Consider the following 18,541-nt stretch of genomic DNA (forward strand, 5'->3'; position numbering starts at 1 on the left):
TTGACATATAAATGATTTTTAAAAATATGTATATCAATAAATATTAAAAAAAAATAATCATAATAGCAAATATATTTATATAGAGCAATGTCGAGTTGTTATAAATCATGACGGTAGGAAAATATAATATAATTATTATGCAGGCATATATAATATTGTATTACATATATTTTTCCCTTCAATAAAATATTTGAAATCATTAATTTTTTTAATATTTAAAATAATATATACATGAATTAATAAATTGAAAAAAAAATATATAAACAAGAATTAAATTTTTTCTATAAGGAAAAAATCTATGGAAGTAATATATAACAAAAATACAAGGGGAAAACAAGATTAGCAAAATAAGTTTAAAAAAATAATAAATGAATATACAAAACGAATTAAGCTACATAAATTACGGTTAATAAAATTATGCAAAGTTATCCCAAAGACTTATTGAATTGTATTGGATGAAAAAAATGGATTAGCTAAGTAATATGAACAAGATTATTATCAGTTATGAATTTTAAGTTATAAAAAATATAAAGCAATATATAAATCGTATCTTTTTGGTGGAATTTTAAATGAATTCTTCCATTATATATTATTGTGAATATTTATAAGTTAAAAAAAAAGTATAAATAAATTGGTATATCGATATTTATACATTTGGCATATTTTCGAGATAAACCAAATAAAAAGTAGCGTAGTGAAACACTCGCTATGTAATACATGCTAACAAATACTGCATAGTATTATTGGTATTATATATATATGTATTGGGGTTAAATAATTTAAAGGATAATGGAGAAAGTAGAATATAAAATTGAACCAGAGAAAAAGGAGGCAACTATAGATGCTTCTAATTGGCCATTATTGTTAAAAAATTATGATAAGCTAAATATTCGTAGCTCACATTTTACCCCACTACCTATGGGTAATTCCCCTTATTCAAGGAATTTGAAGGAATATTTAAAATATGGGATTATAAACTTAGATAAGCCAAGTAATCCCTCTTCCCACGAAGTCGTTTCCTGGATAAGAAAAATTTTAAGATGCGAAAAAACAGGGCATAGTGGAACATTAGATCCAAAAGTTACAGGGGTATTGCTAGTTTGTTTAAATAGGGCAACTAGATTAGTAAAATCACAACAAGAATCTGGAAAAGAATATGTTTGTGTATGTAAATTTCATTCAAAGCCTAAAAGTATAGAAGAAGTAAAATTAGTTTTAAATAATTTCCAAGGAGCAATATTTCAAAGACCCCCATTAATATGTGCAGTTAAAAGACAATTAAGAGTTAGAACAATTTACGAATCAAAATTATTAGATTACGATTATACAAATAATGTATGTGTATTTTGGGTTCGATGTCAAGCAGGAACTTATATAAGAACATTATGTGAGCATATTGGTTTATTATTAGGAGTTGGTGCACATATGCAAGAATTAAGAAGAGTAAAATCTGGGAATATGACAGAATATGATAATATGTGTACATTACATGATATTATGGATGCTCAATATATTTATGATACAACAGGTGATGAAACATATTTAAGAAAAATTATAACTCCTTTAGAAAAATTATTAATAAATTTTCCACGTATAGTAATAAAAGATAGTGCCGTTAATGCAATATGCTATGGAGCTAAGTTAACTATACCGGGAGTCTTAAGATTTGATAATAATATTGATGTGTATTCAGAAATTGTTTTGATGACAACAAAAGGTGAAGCTGTTGCGCTAGCTATTGCACAAATGACATCTACAGTTATTGCAACGGTTGATCATGGTATTGTTGCATTAACTAAACGTGTTATAATGGATAGAGATACTTATGATGTTAAATGGGGATTTGGAAATCGATCGATGGAAAAGAAAAAATTAATACTTGCTGGGCTTTTAGATAAATATGGAAAACCAAATGAAAAAACTCCAATTAGTTGGATTAAAAGCGAAGGATACGCTCCCAAAATTGTTGGTAATACAACTAGCTATGTGTTAACAACAGATGATAATTCAAAAAATTTGGAATCTAATATGGATGGTGATAATAATAATTCTGAAAATGATGATTCGGAAGTTGTCAAAAAAAAGAGGAAAGTAAATTAAGTGCACTCAATGTAACTTATATTATTTTTATTGCAGTAAATATGTGACAAAATAAAACAAATTCATTGAATATATGAAGGAATTATTGAAATGTGAATTGCTTTTTCTTTTGTATTTTTTCATGTATATAAAATATTTGTAAATATTTTGAAATATTTTTTATAAAAATGTTATAGCATGTGCTAATTCTTTAAACACAAGCATTTTGTTTTAATAATTTTTTTAAATATATATAAATCGTAACAAGTTGTATGTTTAGACCCATATGTATTTTATTATTATTTTATTTATTTTTCTTTTGGATTATATATTGGTTTATTTCCTTTTTTATTATTAATTTTTCTGTTTTTTTAACTTAAAAAAATATATGAATAAAATTAATAATTTGATACTATGTATCTAATAATTTCAAATTAAACATAAACAACATGCTACTATGTATGGTTAGGAATGTTTCATTGCTTTGGTTCACACAAGTAATACATATATTTAGTTAATACTTAAAAGCGGCAAAAGAATTACAATTACGTTCTATAACTGTATAATTAAAAAAAGTAAACAATTGAAACAATTTAAAAAAAATTATAAAATTATGCAAACTATAAAAAATCAAACTCAAAAATGTATGAATGTGTATTTATAAAAATTAGTCAAATAAAATAACGGATATGTAAAATTCAAAACAAAAAACGGAATGACAATAAATATGAGTTTATAGATTTCAGAATAAATAATATAAGTTGATTTTGTCTTTGTTAGTATTTGTAATACGATATAAAATAAATCCTTGATGCTTGTACATTTTCGAAAGTTTTACATGAAAAAATAATGTTATAGCGTTTGAAGCGAAACAAATTGTCAAAGGTGGTTGTATGCATATAATACCCAAGGATATATACTCCTTATGTTCTCAAGGCAATGCTTTCCGTTTTTTTTTAGTTACATAGATCTGTATATATTGTTTTTATTGTTTGGAGGTATTTTCCTTTACGAAATTTCCCTTTGTGAGTATCTTTTATTTTTATATTATTTTCTTCTCCACAAGATCTTCATATTTTTCAGACTCGCTATGTATTACTAATAATTTGTTTGCATTTTCTTTTGCTATTCATTCATAATTCTGTATTATTTTTGTTGTCATCATTTTGTGATTCCGATAATTCATTTTGCTTGGGTATATTTTGTTTCAATTTATTTTCAATATTCTTCAAATAATTACTGTCTTGTATAGTAACTTTATGTTTCCTATTTCTATTATAAATTGATGAATTTGTGTAATTTTGATTGATATCATATATTTGCATATCTGTATGGGATAATGAATTTTCTACTTGAATTTTTTTATAATTTGCTTTAGCCCTATTTGTAAATTTATCAAAATAAGGACTTAACAATCTATTAAATTCTGAAGATACGAGAGAAAACAAAATAGAAGTAGTATCCAAAACAACATTTGCTGTTCTTGCAGTATTGTTAATTAATGACAGTTCTCCAAAATAATCAGCTTTTTTTAATGATGAAATAATAAGTTTATTACAAGTATATTTTGATGGTATATCAACAGTTGCTAATCCTTTGCATATAATATAAAATTTATCATCATAATCCCCTTCTTTTATAATTGTATGATTAGGTTCATGAATTTCTATTTTCATAGAATAAGAAATATTATCAAGTATTTCTAAAGGCAAATATCTTAATATTGGAACATTTTTAAGTACTTGTAAAATATGGATACAATTTTGTTGTCTTTCTTCTAACATAGGCTTAATTTTTTCATTATAATGTTCCCTTTTTAATGTCCAAATTATTGCACTATTTGAATTTATTTTTACTTCATAATCTGATACAGAATCAGCAATAACTTCCGATGAGCCATATATTTCATCGTTTTTAATTTCTCGAACAACAGTTTCTATACCAAATATGGTGTATGTAATTAGGTTAGCTGTTCCTTCAAATAATAACATAATTGGTGAGCTATCTGAATTTTGTTTAGTTATTATTTCTCCAGAACTTGCCACATTTCTATCCATTAATGTTGCAAAATATTTTCTTTGATCTAATGTTAACATTTTAAAGTTTGAATCTAATTCGAGTTGTTTAACTATATAATTACATTCATTTGGATATGATTTATGGTGTGCTTTATTAATAATTACAGGGTCTTCATAATTAGTTAGTATATTACATTCCATAACATTAGTACTCATTTTTATAAGGTCAGCATTATTACCTTGGAAAAAATTAACAACTTGATTTAGAAGTGATTTTTTGTTATTATATATTTCATACGATTCTTCAATATCTAACTCTCCGTTAATTATATTTATAATAATGTCTAATGGTATATTTTCTTCATTCATTATATTTATTTCATTCCAAATATTTTGTATATTATCTTTATCAATTAACCCAATTTGGTTACAAACATTTTCAAAATCTTCATAGTTTATAACAATATCTTCAACTGTTTTTAATACAATATTTTTTTTAAAACCTAATATACTATTACTATATATTTCACGTAACCTTAAGTTTAGTTCATATTTATCTATATTTTTATGTTTATAAATACTTATATAAAAATTGTTTGGTGTTAATATATTCATATCATTACAAAGATGTTTAAAAACATTTTCTATTTTTTCCTCTTTATCAAATATTTTATTTATAATATTTATAGAATTCATACTATTCAAAAAATCCTCATATTTTATATACCCTCTATTAAATTTGTCTATACTTTCATAAAATTGATGAATTGAACTGTATTCTGATTCGATATAATTTGTTAATTTATATATTAAATCTTTTACATCTAAATCCGTTGAGCTTGATGAGTTTGTTCTAATTTTCAAAATGCTTGATGATTTTTTTGGAAGATTTAAGGGTTCTAATGTATCTTTTCCTTCTTTTTGTACTACTTGGTTAATCTGTAAAATATGTTTTTCCTCTGCAGCATCATTATTATTATTTTCAGTGTGTGTTTCTTTCACTACATTAACTTTTATCAGTGTTGTTGGATTATTTCCATCATTTGAATTTATCTTTCCACTAATTTGGTTATTTTCTACTTCAGCAGATTTTTCTTTTGCAAGTTTATCATTCTTTTTCTTATTTATTTTTTCATCTATATTCTCAATATTATCATTGAATTTAAGAACACCATCGTTTTTTTTATGTATATGTTTATTTTTTTTTTTCATAATTCTTTCGACTTTTTTTTCATCCCTTAATTTGATTTTTTCGAAGACTTTTAATTCTTTTAATTTCATTTCTTCTAATTTTTTCTCTTTCACTTTTTCAATCTCTTTTAATTTTTCATCAAGATTTTCTTTAGTTAAACAGAGTAAGCCTGAACTGTTGTTTGAATTGGATATATCATTCGCTGATTCATTAACTTTTTTGTTAGTTGAATTTTCTTTATTATTTTGTGTTTTAATATTTACTTTATCTTTTTCTGACATTTGATCGTTTTTATTCTTGTTCTTGTTCATTTTATTATTTTTTATTTCTTTTTCCTTTTTTTGTGCTTTTTTAATTTTCTTTTTTATATCTTTCTCAAAGTCAAATTCTTCGCTACTTCTGTCTGATATACTACTTAATGAACTATCTAGTTTAGGCAAGTTTATAGATGCAAAAGATTTCATATTATCATAATTATTGTCATTACCATATATGGTTTTTAACCATGGAGGTAAAGAATAATTTTTTGTATATTTGATTTCTGCTTCTTGTAATAGTTCGTTAAATATACTACTAAAATAATTTGAGAAAGATATTTTGTCTATAGCTAATAAGAAACAATTTGTATATGCTTCACACGTAGCTGTTCTTAGTTGATTATTTATGATAGATAATTCTCCGAAATATTCATATTTGTGTAAATATACAGATTTTTTCATATTCGGTTCTTCATTTTGTGATTCAGTAGTATTTGTTTTATCAGAGTCTATATTGCTATTCGAATTTAAGCTATTTTCATTGGATATAGTCTTTCTTCCATTATCTGTTTTTACTGAAACAATTCCCTTTTTAATTATGTAAAAAAAATCAGGTTCGTCCTCATATTTTATAATAACTTTTCCTTTCTTAAAAAATTTAAATTGGAAGTTTTTAGCACTATTATATAATTCATCATCATTTAATTTATTAATAATATTAACTTTTTTTAAAAAATGTATAGCTTTTGTTATAAAGTCTGCATCTTTTTTTTGTATTTTAGCATCATTATTTATACTTTCTGTTAAAACGTCTAATTCGTTTATATCTTTTGATTTGTTAAGTATGTCAATAAAAGGGGATAAAAGTTGAATATACAAATTTGCATCTATTGTATACAATTCGGTATTGCATACAGTTACTACAATAAAAATAGATGGTTCTTTGCTTAAAATTAATTGGTGACCAAAATATTGATTATCTTTAAAAGTGGTTATTTCATCATACATATTTTTATATTGATTAAATTGGCGTATTGAAACTGCACCTTGTTTAATAAAATAAAACTTTTCGCATTTATCTCCTTCTAATATTAAATGCTTCCCTTTAGGACATTTTTCATATTTCAAATTTTTTACAAATTTATCTTTTTCTTCCATTTTATTTAATATATTTTTAAAAACTTTCACTCTCATTAAATTTGCTTCAATTTCTTCAACCATATATTTTTGCTCAGTATTAAAATTATTTAGAAGAATTTTGTCTAAATCACTGTAAAAGGAGCGAATATATTTTTTATTGTCTATATATTCTGTATCTAACATAATGGTATCTGATGATAAGGTCGTAGAGAATGTTACATTACTTACAATATCACGACTAATGCCTTTGGAATTATTACTCATACTTGTATTTACAGATGCATTAGGTTCCACATTTAAGCGTGGTATTGATATGCTATTGCCTTTTATAATATTTGAATTATTCTGGATTTGATTATTCATATATGTTATGATAACATCGTTTAAACTTTCTTCATTATAATTAATTTGAGAATGTGCTATAAATTCTTTGACCATATCTTTATTTAACAAAGATTGAAAATATTCACTAGAAATAGAATAGCAAATAGCTTTATCTGATTTAACAGCAACATTGCATGTTCTCAACGTATTAAATATTATGGATATTTCTCCGAAAAATGAATATGCTGACAATGTGTTTATATCCTTATCTGTATTATTATAATAAATACTAACTTCTCCATCTTTTAATATATAAAAATCCAAAGGATCATCATGCTGTCTTATTATAAATTGTTTATTTTGATATTCACATTTTTTAACATTCATAGATATATGACTTTTTAAATCGTATGGAAAGTTTTTAAATATAGGTATATTATCAACAATACTCATAAATTCATTAGATATTTCTTTTTTTTTGTTAACCAAATTAACAAATTCTTCAGTATACATATTATCGTTTATTTCTACTATAGCAACATTTGTATGGGCGGTGTATAAATTTAAGTTACATTTTTCGATTACATTAACACTATTTATGAAAGAATTATTTTCTTTGGTATTTTTTAGTATACCGTTTAAGAGAATAACAATTTCTTTGTCCATATAATTTTCGCTACTTTTTTTTTCCTTATTTTTAACATTTTCCCCAGTTTTTATAGACTCAAAGGTGTGCCCTTTTTTGTAACAATGTTTCATCAAATTGCTTATAAACTGTTTTTTTTCGTTTTTATCTAAATATTTAAAAGAATGGGTATTTGTCAACACCTTTGAAAGCACTTCAATTTCATCAAAAGTCAATGCGTGAGTGGAATATAGTTTTTGATTATTTTTAAATAAGCGTGGGCATATAGTACCTTCTAGCCTGTGTTTTTTATTTCTAGAAAATTCTTCATCTTCTAAATGGTTATTCATTATTTTTTTTTTTATACAATTGATATTTTCTTCAGTTTTGATATTGGATAAATTAATTTCTCCATTTAAAAAAGCAGAGAATATTTTATAATCTAATAAGTCTGCTTCTAAAAATTGTATAAAGTTATTCCATAAAATTAAACAATGATTTCTATGTATACCTATATTATACATTAAACACATAAATGTTTTTTTGTTTATTTTTTGTACTATTTTATTGGGGTTTGCTTTTTTTCTATATGATGATAATTTAGAGTGATGCATATATTTATATTTGTCTTTCATAAATATTTTAAATGAATCTTCATTTAACTCAATGCCTAGATCTTTTAAATCTGCATCACTATTTACCAAATTGTCATCATCATCATTATTATGACACATTTCACTATTTACTAGCACTCCATTTTTTAAAGTACCATAAATTTCTATTATTCTTCTTTTTATTTTTGTATATGGGCATTCTGATCCTTCAAAATATGAATAAATATCTTTTAATTCAATCGCAAAGTTGAAATCATTTAGGGTGAAATATCCTTTATATAGTTGCAAATTATATTCATTATTTATGTCTTCCTTTTTATCTAATTCTTTTTTATTGTCACATTCTTTGTCAACCGAATTAATATTATCAACAATATTTATGCCATCATTTTTAGAATTATCTGAAGATTGCAAAATATTCAAAAGGTTTTTATTTTTATTACTATAGTATGCATAAAAAAGGATAGAATAATACAACTCAATCACATCTTTTTGTGTCAAATTATACTTCTTCAAATTATCATTTTGAGAAAAAAAATAAATAAACTCATTCAAAGTTATATATAAATTATTTTTCTTTGTTATTGAATTAAAAAACTCATATAAATTAGAATAATTTTCATTAATATTTATATATATGTAATTTTTGTTTTTTACGGATATAAAATTATATTTGTGATATTCTTCTTTTATTTCATTTTCTATATTTAAATAATCAAATATATGCTTCAAATAAATATATCCCTTTTCATTATGTTTTTTATCCATATTATTAAAATGGGACATACATACATCCCCCGATATACCAAGTGCATCACCAAAATTAACAAAAGACACAGAAAATATTTTATCAAAATGATTTATATCTTCATCCAAAAATAAATTTATTAAATTAATTACACCATATTCTAACAATCTGTCTTTAAACTCTTTATAATTTTCTTTCGTTATAAAATCTACTTTATGGTACAAAGTTCGTAAAGATGTACTCGTACCGTTGTTACATATATACTCGGTGATTATTTTGCAATCGTTTTTTCCTAGTAAATCTATTACTTTTTCAGTTTCTTCTATTTTTGAATTTCTATTGTTATCCCAATTTTCATTTTTTGTGTAATTACTAACAATATAATCTAGTACATTTTCAGATGCAATTTGAGCATTAAATATTTGGTTTTTATATGTTCCTACTAAATCAGTATTACTATGCAATATTAACTTCATAAAAAATTCGTACAAATTTTTGTCATATTTATATATTATATCTCTAAATAATTCAATCTTAATATTTGAATATTTTTTATTGTCAAATAAGTCTGGGTCCGAATATCCACTTATCGATCTCTTTAAATCAAAATTATCTGTGCCCCACATATCAGAAGGCTTCCTTTTTTCGATGTTATTAATTTGGGGTGAATTTTCATATGAATTTGCTTCCTTTATCTCTGTCTTTTCAATTTTCTCGACACTAGGCTCACCTTTTTTATTACCATAGCTTTCAAAGCTGTCATTTTTAGTAGTATTCACTTTTTTTATTACACTATTTGAATCTTCTATATTTTCTTCATGAATATCCGTTGCATCACTTTTTGTTGAACTTGAAAAACTTACCTTTTTGGGAAATTTGGGGTAGTCTTCTTGATCATCTTTAACTAAAATTGGCGAATCTAACTTATTTTTAATTGAAAATGTATTTTCTTTTTCTTCAGATTCTTTTGATTTATTTAATTCATCTGAATCAAATTCGCCACTTAACTCATTTATAATTTGTTTAACTTCTATATCATAATCTGTTTTTTTTTTTACATAAATTGAGCTTTTTCGGTGTTTTAAATTTTGATCAAATTTTACATCGGTAGAATCATATTTATTTTCATGAATACTTATTTCCTTTTTTAAATCATTATCACTGTTTGTATTTTCTTCTTTTACATTTGTTAATTTTTCAGATTCATTGGTTGATTCAAATTCTATTGAATTTTGTAATTTTTCATGATCTATCATATTTTTATATAATTCTTCTTTAGATGTATTAGAATTTTTATTACTATTTATGCTAGATAATGAAATATCTTTGTTTATTTCATAACTTCCCACCATCTTGGAATTATCTCTTTTATAGGTATCATTTTCTATATGCTCACTATTTGTATTTGCAATTGTTTTTTTTTTAGCAAGATTATTAATATTGGTTCTTAAAATTTCTAGAGATAAGTCTTGCCTTTTTGGATATTCTAAATGAGAATCGAAATTTTCAGAGTTGGTATCATTATTTTTTAAATTACTTAAACTTATAGAACTGTCTTCATTCTTTTCACATGAATCATTTTTTTTCTCTTCATTTTCGACGTCTTTTTTCACATGTTCAGTTGTATCTGCCATCCTACTATTATCATCGCTTTTTTTAGAAATTAGCGAATTACTTTCTTGAGACAATTTTGTCTGATTTTCATCGTATTCCGTATTTTCAATTTCAACGTACACGCTTTCTCTTTGTTCATCAGATTTCTTTTTAGGTGGAATTATTATTTTTTTTTTATGTTTTCCCATTTTTTTGTTTTGAAACAATTCAAAAAATGTCTTTTTTGCACCACTGATTTTGATATCATTATTATAATTTAAAGATTTATTATGTTCTTCATTAAATATATATTTATTTAAAAAGTTGTTAAATTTTGCTTTGCTTACATTTTTTTTGTATATATTTTTATTTTGCATATAAAAATTATATGCTTGCTTATATTTCATATATTTTAAAAGAATTTTACTATTAATATAATTATTTTCATAGTTTGGATATTCGTTCAAATCTAAATTCAAATTGTAGTTATTTAATTTGTAACCATCTAGTTTGCATTGATTTATTTTACTAGCGTCATTTTGCGCGTATTTAATTTCGCTTAATTCACCATTTATAAAATTATTCAGCTCTATTTTTCTTTTGTTTATTAATTCCTTGATTTTTATGTAGTATAGTTCATTAACTATGCAATCATACTCTTTTCCAGAGATGTCTTTTCCCCCTTCATGCTGTTTCTTTTCATTTTTTTTTTCCTAATAAAAAAAGTTGTAAATCAATAAATATATATATATAATTAATATTGTTTTATTTAGTAGGTACACAGCTTATATGATTTTTTTCGAAAGCAAAGTATTAACAAGTTGCTTTAAAAATGAACAAATTTATAATATTCACACACAAAAATTATAGGAGTATAGAAAAAATATGAAGAGTATGCTCTATAGTATTATATATGCACATTTATTTTTATCAAAATGAATAAAATAGTAAAACACAAGCATTTTAAGAGAGACATATAGATTAACATTTCATTATAAATTTTTTACAAAACACAATATATAACTATGAATTTAAAATATAAAGACTAAAATACATAATTACATTAATTTACTCTGCTTAATTATTTATTTTATTTGTATATAGTTATTTTTATATTTTTGAACATACTTTGAAATAGCAGACATCTTGGTCTAATTGTGAGATTCTTTCCCAAGCCTCATTTAATAATTTATGATTTTGATCAGTTTTATTATTATTTATTTGAAAAATAGTAAACGGGTCTGAATTTTTAGTTGTAGACAAATTATTTGTACAATTAAATTTGTCTTTAATTATGGAAGGATTGTGAATGAATTTTTCATCATTTTCACATGAATTAAAATAATTTAAATCATTAAAAGAAAAATTTGTATTATTAAATTTGTTTAAAGCATTAAAAACAATGTTTTGATGATAATTGAGGGTGTAAAAATTGTTTAATTTTTTTTTAATTAAATTTTTGATATCAGAAATATGCATTTTGTACATGTCTAATTGTTTGTTTTGATAGATTAATTCATTTTTTATATTAGTGTTTGTATTTTCTAATGAGCATAATCTTTTAAATAATATTCTCATATTATGGTTTTCATATAATTTGATATTATCTTTTATAGATTTATCAAAATCTATATTTACCATATTATATAAATTATTAAATTTTTCAACTAAAAATGGATCATTTAAAATAAATGTTTCTATTTGTAAAATTTTATTTTTTAAATAAGAATTATGTTCCATCAATTCTTCTTTTTCCATGTTCATCTTTTTTAACGTCGCTGAGAATGTAATTGGATCATCATATTTTAAATTATGATTTAATAAATTTAACATGTCTTGTAATATATTTGTACATTCAATAATTTTTTTTATTTCCTTTTCAAGGGAAAAGGGATTTATATCATTTAAATAAATTTCATTATTGAAAATAATTGAATTATCACATTTTGTATGTTCATATAAATGGTTGGGGATGTCCTCTGTAATATTTTTTTCCCCCGTATCAGGTTTCACTCTCTTTTTATTATTCTCAATTTGTGTGTAATTGTCTTTATTTAATAAGTTTCTGTTTAATTCGATATTGTTTCTTTCTAAGGAAAGATTTTTCCTTAGGATTTTTTGAAATTTATATTTAATAAAATCATTTTCGTTATTTAATTTATTTATCTTATTTATATATATATCATGGATGTTTTTTTTACCCATATATGATATATTTGGTTCTTTGGCATTTTTAATGAGATCTTCATTTTTCTTTTTTAATACATAATTTTCACACCTCATGAAATTGTTTATATTTGTTAATCTTAATATGTAATTCTTTAGTGAACTATAGATTGATGGTATATCATTTTCGCATAGTTCTATCGAATTGTTGTCATTGAAGGGTTTATTTAAACATTCTGTCATATAGTCATGAATTTTTTTAATTGATTTCACCTCTGAATCATCCATATTACTTTTATAGACATTATATAAATCACCGTTTTTATATCTTCGTTATTTTTTCAATTTTCTTTATTTCCTTTTTTCATTATTTTTCAATATACAAATATACTTTGTCAATTTCATAAATATGTATAATAGATTTGTATAGATGTCAATTTAGGTAATTTTTTTTTTGGACAAACTCAAATGCTCAGAACAACTAAATATATTTTATTAATTTTCTTAACTTATTTATATTTTAGACATTTTCATAAAAAAATTGTACAAAATTAAAAAAATTACTTAATCAATGTTATAAAAATTATATTGTAGAATAATTTGTACGCATATATATAAATGTGTATATATAATTAATTTTTTTTTGTTTACAGGGTGGAGAATATATTAAATTAATTACACCGTAATATATATAATAAATAACGCAATTTTTTATAAAATAAAATTACCAAATTAAACATAAAAAATTTTCATTGAATTTTAAAAGTTCAAAAAAAAAAATATTATTTGTAGAGAAAATTTATTATACAAATTCAGCAACATGCATAAATTATTTTTGGTATATAAAGGCAATTTTTTTTTTAAAGATCAAATTAATTTGTATAGACTGAAAAATAAAGTCTAAAATTTACAGCTATGTAGCAAATAAGCCTATAAAATTTAAATTATGAATATGCACACAGGAACAAAATTCAGAGAAATTATGCAAAAGTATTATGTAAATGTGTAAATGATCATACAACAGATGTATGAAAAATAAATAAAATATAATGTAAAGACTTATTACACGTTTAAAACGTACACCATTGGATACAAAAAACTTGTCCAAATGTTTCATTGAAATTAAAAAAAAAAAACTATTTTTATTATGACTAGCAAGTATACTTTTGTGGAAAAAAATAAGGGATATTTAAACATTATATATATGGATAGGATTTGTTTATTTTTTTCATAATTTTTCGCATTTTTTAATTAATCAATGTTTAATGTGATGAGAATAGGGATATAAGATAACCCATAAAATTAAAATATGATTAGTAAGTTATATAGTAAATATATTTAAATAAAAAATAAAAGACAAAAATATGTAGGACAAATTAATTTGGTTTAATTTATATCATAAAACAAAAATATAATGTGATACAAAAATAAATGGAAAGATATTTATCCATGAGGTATAAAAACAGGGGAAAAATATTTACAAAAAAAATGACACGATTATAAAAAATTAAGCTAATAAACAAACACAAAAAATATATATATACATATTGTACAATTTGTGAGCCGCCTTTAGATTTAATTTATCCTCACTAATCAAATGAAGTAAAAAAATCATACAGCAATATACATCATATTTTTTATCAAATTAAAAATATGTTCTTATCGTAATAAGACAATCCATAAAATATTCACAAAATTTTTACAGCAAAATCAGTTCTGAGTTATCACTATCAACATTTAATTCTGCAAAAATAATAGTTGCAAATTTATACGCATGTATATATTAGGAGTATGAATAAACGAGCTATAAAATAGCGAATATTTGTTTGTACATTATTTTAAATTAAGTTACCTCCTTTAAAAGTATATTGGGGTTCTTCTTCATAGACTTCAAATATGTTGGGGTCAACCAATTTTAAATTGTGAATCAAATCAAAATAGTCATCTTTAGACTAAGTGTAATATTTAAGGAAAGTATATATGTATGCATATTTAGTAAACATAATATAATGTATTATATATCGCATTACTTTAAAAGATAAATGCGTGTATAGTTTATATGTGTACATGTAGACATATAAAAAAACATACATTAACTACAAAGACTAACGACATTGATGAATTCAAATGTTCCCACGGCAATAGTTTTACTCGATGCATAAAAAATTCTGAACTTATATTTGTGTTTAAATCTGTAAAGGCTTTCTGACATTTTATATGAGGGTCTATATAAAAAAGACCATTGTCATTTGCTGAATAAAAATAATAAGCACTAGTATAAGTATTCCCCCCACTTATTCCTTGAAATTGTTTTAAACGAAAGCACGATAATAAGGATTTCTTATACTTTAAAACACTTTTTGAATCAATTCCTAATTTTAAGCATACCCATATAATTACAAATACTTTTTGCTTTATTTGAAAAAATTTTAAAACACGGTTATTATATATTACTCCTGTTTCAAAAGCTACGGAGAAAAATGCATTTCGATATTTTTTTTTCACAAGCACACACTTAGTTTTATTCCTATATTTATCTACATGTTTATCAATTATTGTATTTTTTCTTTTTTTTCTAAGAAAACACACTTTTTTTTTATTAATTATATTTGATATAATAATTGCACTATTAGTAGGCCCAAACCATTCATACACAAAATTTTCTATACTTTTTTTATGAATTGTTTTATATTTCATTGCTTCATATATAATGTTTTGTATTGAATATTTTGCACTTTCAGTATCTCGAAATTTTGATAATATAGGAAATATCAAATAGTTGTTCTTATTCATATCCTGAATATTATTTTCACTGTTCATTAAAAAATCTCTATAAGTTGTATAACATTTAAAAGAATCCGATATGCTTGTATTATTACTGCTTGTGCTATTGTTATTATCACTGAAAATTCGATTTTTTACTTCAACTGAAGATATATCAGTATATTTATACTTATGTTGATCTTGCTGATGTATGGTTTTTATATTTCCATTTAGCATCTGTTTTGATTTATCTCTCAAAGTGTGGTTATTACTTTTACTTAATATTGAATTATTATTGTTTTCATGCGATATATTTGATTTGGGCACCTTTTTTAAACCGAAAATTTCATGTGTTTTATCTTCTTCAAGTTTTTTCAATTTAATTTCCTCAGTATGATATTTCGTTATTTTGTCTTCACTTTTTCCATTTTTTGAATTTTTTTCATGTAACAATTTTTCCTTTTTTAAATTATCAAGGGAATTTTTATAAAATGTATAATCATTTAAATTATGAAAAAACATAAAGTCTTCGGATATTGTATATTTGACAAATATATTAACTAGAACCATTTGAACTACTCTAATCATGCATCCCCACCCTTTATCACTCATATAAATAGATATAGTATCATCTGTTTTTTTTTTTTTTTTGCTTTTTTTTAATTTAAAAAAGTGCCTATATTTGTTTTTAATTTTACTATTTATAGTATTATTAGTACTCAATTTTTTTTTTATTGTGCATAGTTCCTTTTTTAACAATTCTTCGTGTTTCTTTTGTTCATCACTATTACTACCATTATAAGAGTTCATTATATTTGCATTATTGATCGGCTTATTCACTTTATCTATAAACTCTTCTGAGGAATCTTTATTTTCAAAATTATTATTTATACTATCGTTTCCACTGGAAATAAGTTTATCATTGCTTTTTGTGATAACCTCTTCGGTGTCTACAGAATTAGTATTTTCAACACTATTATGACTTAAAGATGAAAAATTATTTTTTTCATTTTCAAAATTACTATTAGAACTGCTTTCAAAATTATCCTTTATATATAAAATTGTTTCTTGGCTATCATTCTTATTGTTAAGATGCATATCTGTGTTTATTTTGTTTTCTATAAGGTTTTCATGGGGAACATATTTGTTATATGAATAATTTCCTTTATTCATATGTGCATGGTTTTTTTTATTAAAAATATATAGAGAGCTAAAATTTGATATATTTTCACAATTTATATACAAATATTTTTTTTTGTCATAATATATTTTATTTATAAAATGTTCTGGTATATCTGTAAAATTTATAACTTTATTTTTGTAGTATTTACCCTTGATTTTTTTCCCTCTGCTTTTTTTAAACCCATTTTCATTCTTTTCTTTGCCATTATTTATAGAAGATATGCTAAAATCACTCCTAGTAATAATATCATTATCAGTAGACATGTTAATATGCTTATCATTATTATTGCCGAAGGTTAGGATATTAATTTTTTCATTATCAAAATTTCTACTTACGGAATGAATAGTATTATTATCCCTAATAGTAGGAACATCATCAAAAGATGTATTACTCTTAACACTTTCTACTATTTTATTTATTTCTCGACAATTATTACTATTCCTCATACTGATACTACCACAAATATTACTATTATCATCATTACTACTGCTACTACTACTAGTTAGCGTTTTTCTATCACTAATTTTTATGAGAAAGTTTGATCTATATGTAAACAATATTTTTGATTTGCACAGAATTAAAAATAATTTTAAAGAATTTGAATCTTTAAGGATAAAAGAATTTCCACACACATAAGCATCATTTGATATATTCCGTAAATTAAAAGGTATATAATTGTAAATAGATACATTAACTAGCATTTTAAAATAATTTATAATGGAGAAATTATTTTTAATATTATTTATATAATTTATAAAGTCATATTTTGATTTATTGTTATGGATATACAAATCTTCACTAATTTTATTTTTTGTATTAATTAAATTATTTCCATATTTTTTGGATTGCATTTTTTTAAGCAAATTTTTATCATCTGTACCATCCATATTAGGCATATTTGGTTGTCCATTTTTATGTAACAATCTATCATTGTTATTTTGTTTATTCTTATTAGTCTGTAATTGGGAATCTTTTGGATGCTTTACGCCATCTTTATGTTGTAAACGCTTTGCTTTATTTTCCATTCTTGAATAGTTGTAATATAACAATTTAAAGAGAATGAAAATAATATATCGCTGCTTAGTTACCACATATTAATAGTATTTAAATTAATGTGTAAAAACAATTCCAAGATATTTAACAAAAATGGTGTGTATGAGAGTAATCCTCAAATATGACTAGCCATAATGGTTGTAAAAGGATTAAAATAAAAAGATGGAATGCATAATCTAGATATTCATGCATAAATATATATTGTATGCATATACTTTATTAATCTGAAAACACCCTTTCAATGTTTATTTCAATTTTGATAATATTCTTCCATTGTGTGCTAACTGGGAAGGATAAATACAATTTTAGTGAACTTTTATTTTTGGTTACACAAAATTTAGTATTATCTTGCTTTCAATTATACACACATATACTATACATTTATACAATTCTTATAATAAGTAGTACATTATTATATAAAAAAACAATAATTATAAATAGTAAAAATTATATATTAATATAAAAATGTGATATATTTAGAAGTCTAAAAGAAAAGTGAAAATTTTTTTTTAATATAGTTAAATTACATAAGGTTGCCAAAAGTACACTTGCATATAATTTTGCAAAATGCATGTGTATGAAAATTTTAATTACATTGTCTTAAAATTTTTAAGTGAAATAATGCATAAGTACAAAGGCGAATATATAATACAATAACATTTGATTCAAAATGATTGATTTTGTGTATACATAAATTGGATATATAATGTACGTATTTAATTGCATTGTTAGTATAATATATTGTAAACGACTTTATTTCAAAAATCGAATAGAAAATGTACTTGC

At 23.0% G+C, this 18,541-nt stretch overlaps 3 protein-coding genes across 3 annotated transcripts; 1 reads left to right on the plus strand and 2 right to left on the minus strand.

Moving 5' to 3' along the window:
* Positions 1–789: 789 nt before the first annotated feature.
* PVVCY_1003050 (H/ACA ribonucleoprotein complex subunit 4, putative) lies at positions 790–2,100 on the plus strand (the record flags this gene model as incomplete). Its single annotated transcript, XM_008625750.2, has 1 exon — positions 790–2,100. One exon carries the CDS (start codon positions 790–792, stop codon positions 2,098–2,100), a length of 1,311 nt encoding a protein of 436 aa, XP_008623972.2.
* Positions 2,101–3,212: 1,112 nt separating this feature from the next.
* On the minus strand, positions 3,213–13,044 carry PVVCY_1003060 (rap guanine nucleotide exchange factor, putative; the record flags this gene model as incomplete). Its single annotated transcript, XM_008625751.2, has 2 exons — positions 3,213–11,303; positions 11,719–13,044. The coding sequence occupies 2 exons, from the start codon at positions 13,042–13,044 to the stop codon at positions 3,213–3,215; spliced, it is 9,417 nt and encodes a 3,138-aa protein (XP_008623973.2).
* Positions 13,045–14,455: 1,411 nt separating this feature from the next.
* Positions 14,456–17,727, minus strand: PVVCY_1003070 (cysteine protease ATG4, putative; the record flags this gene model as incomplete). The annotated part of the gene is made up of 3 exons (XM_008625752.2): positions 14,456–14,499; positions 14,609–14,708; positions 14,848–17,727. 3 exons carry the CDS (start codon positions 17,725–17,727, stop codon positions 14,456–14,458), a joined length of 3,024 nt encoding a protein of 1,007 aa, XP_008623974.2.
* Between the last annotated feature and the right edge of the window lie 814 nt (positions 17,728–18,541).

This window comes from Plasmodium vinckei (genome assembly GCF_900681995.1).
Source record: "Plasmodium vinckei vinckei genome assembly, chromosome: PVVCY_10".
NCBI lineage: Eukaryota > Apicomplexa > Aconoidasida > Haemosporida > Plasmodiidae > Plasmodium > Plasmodium vinckei.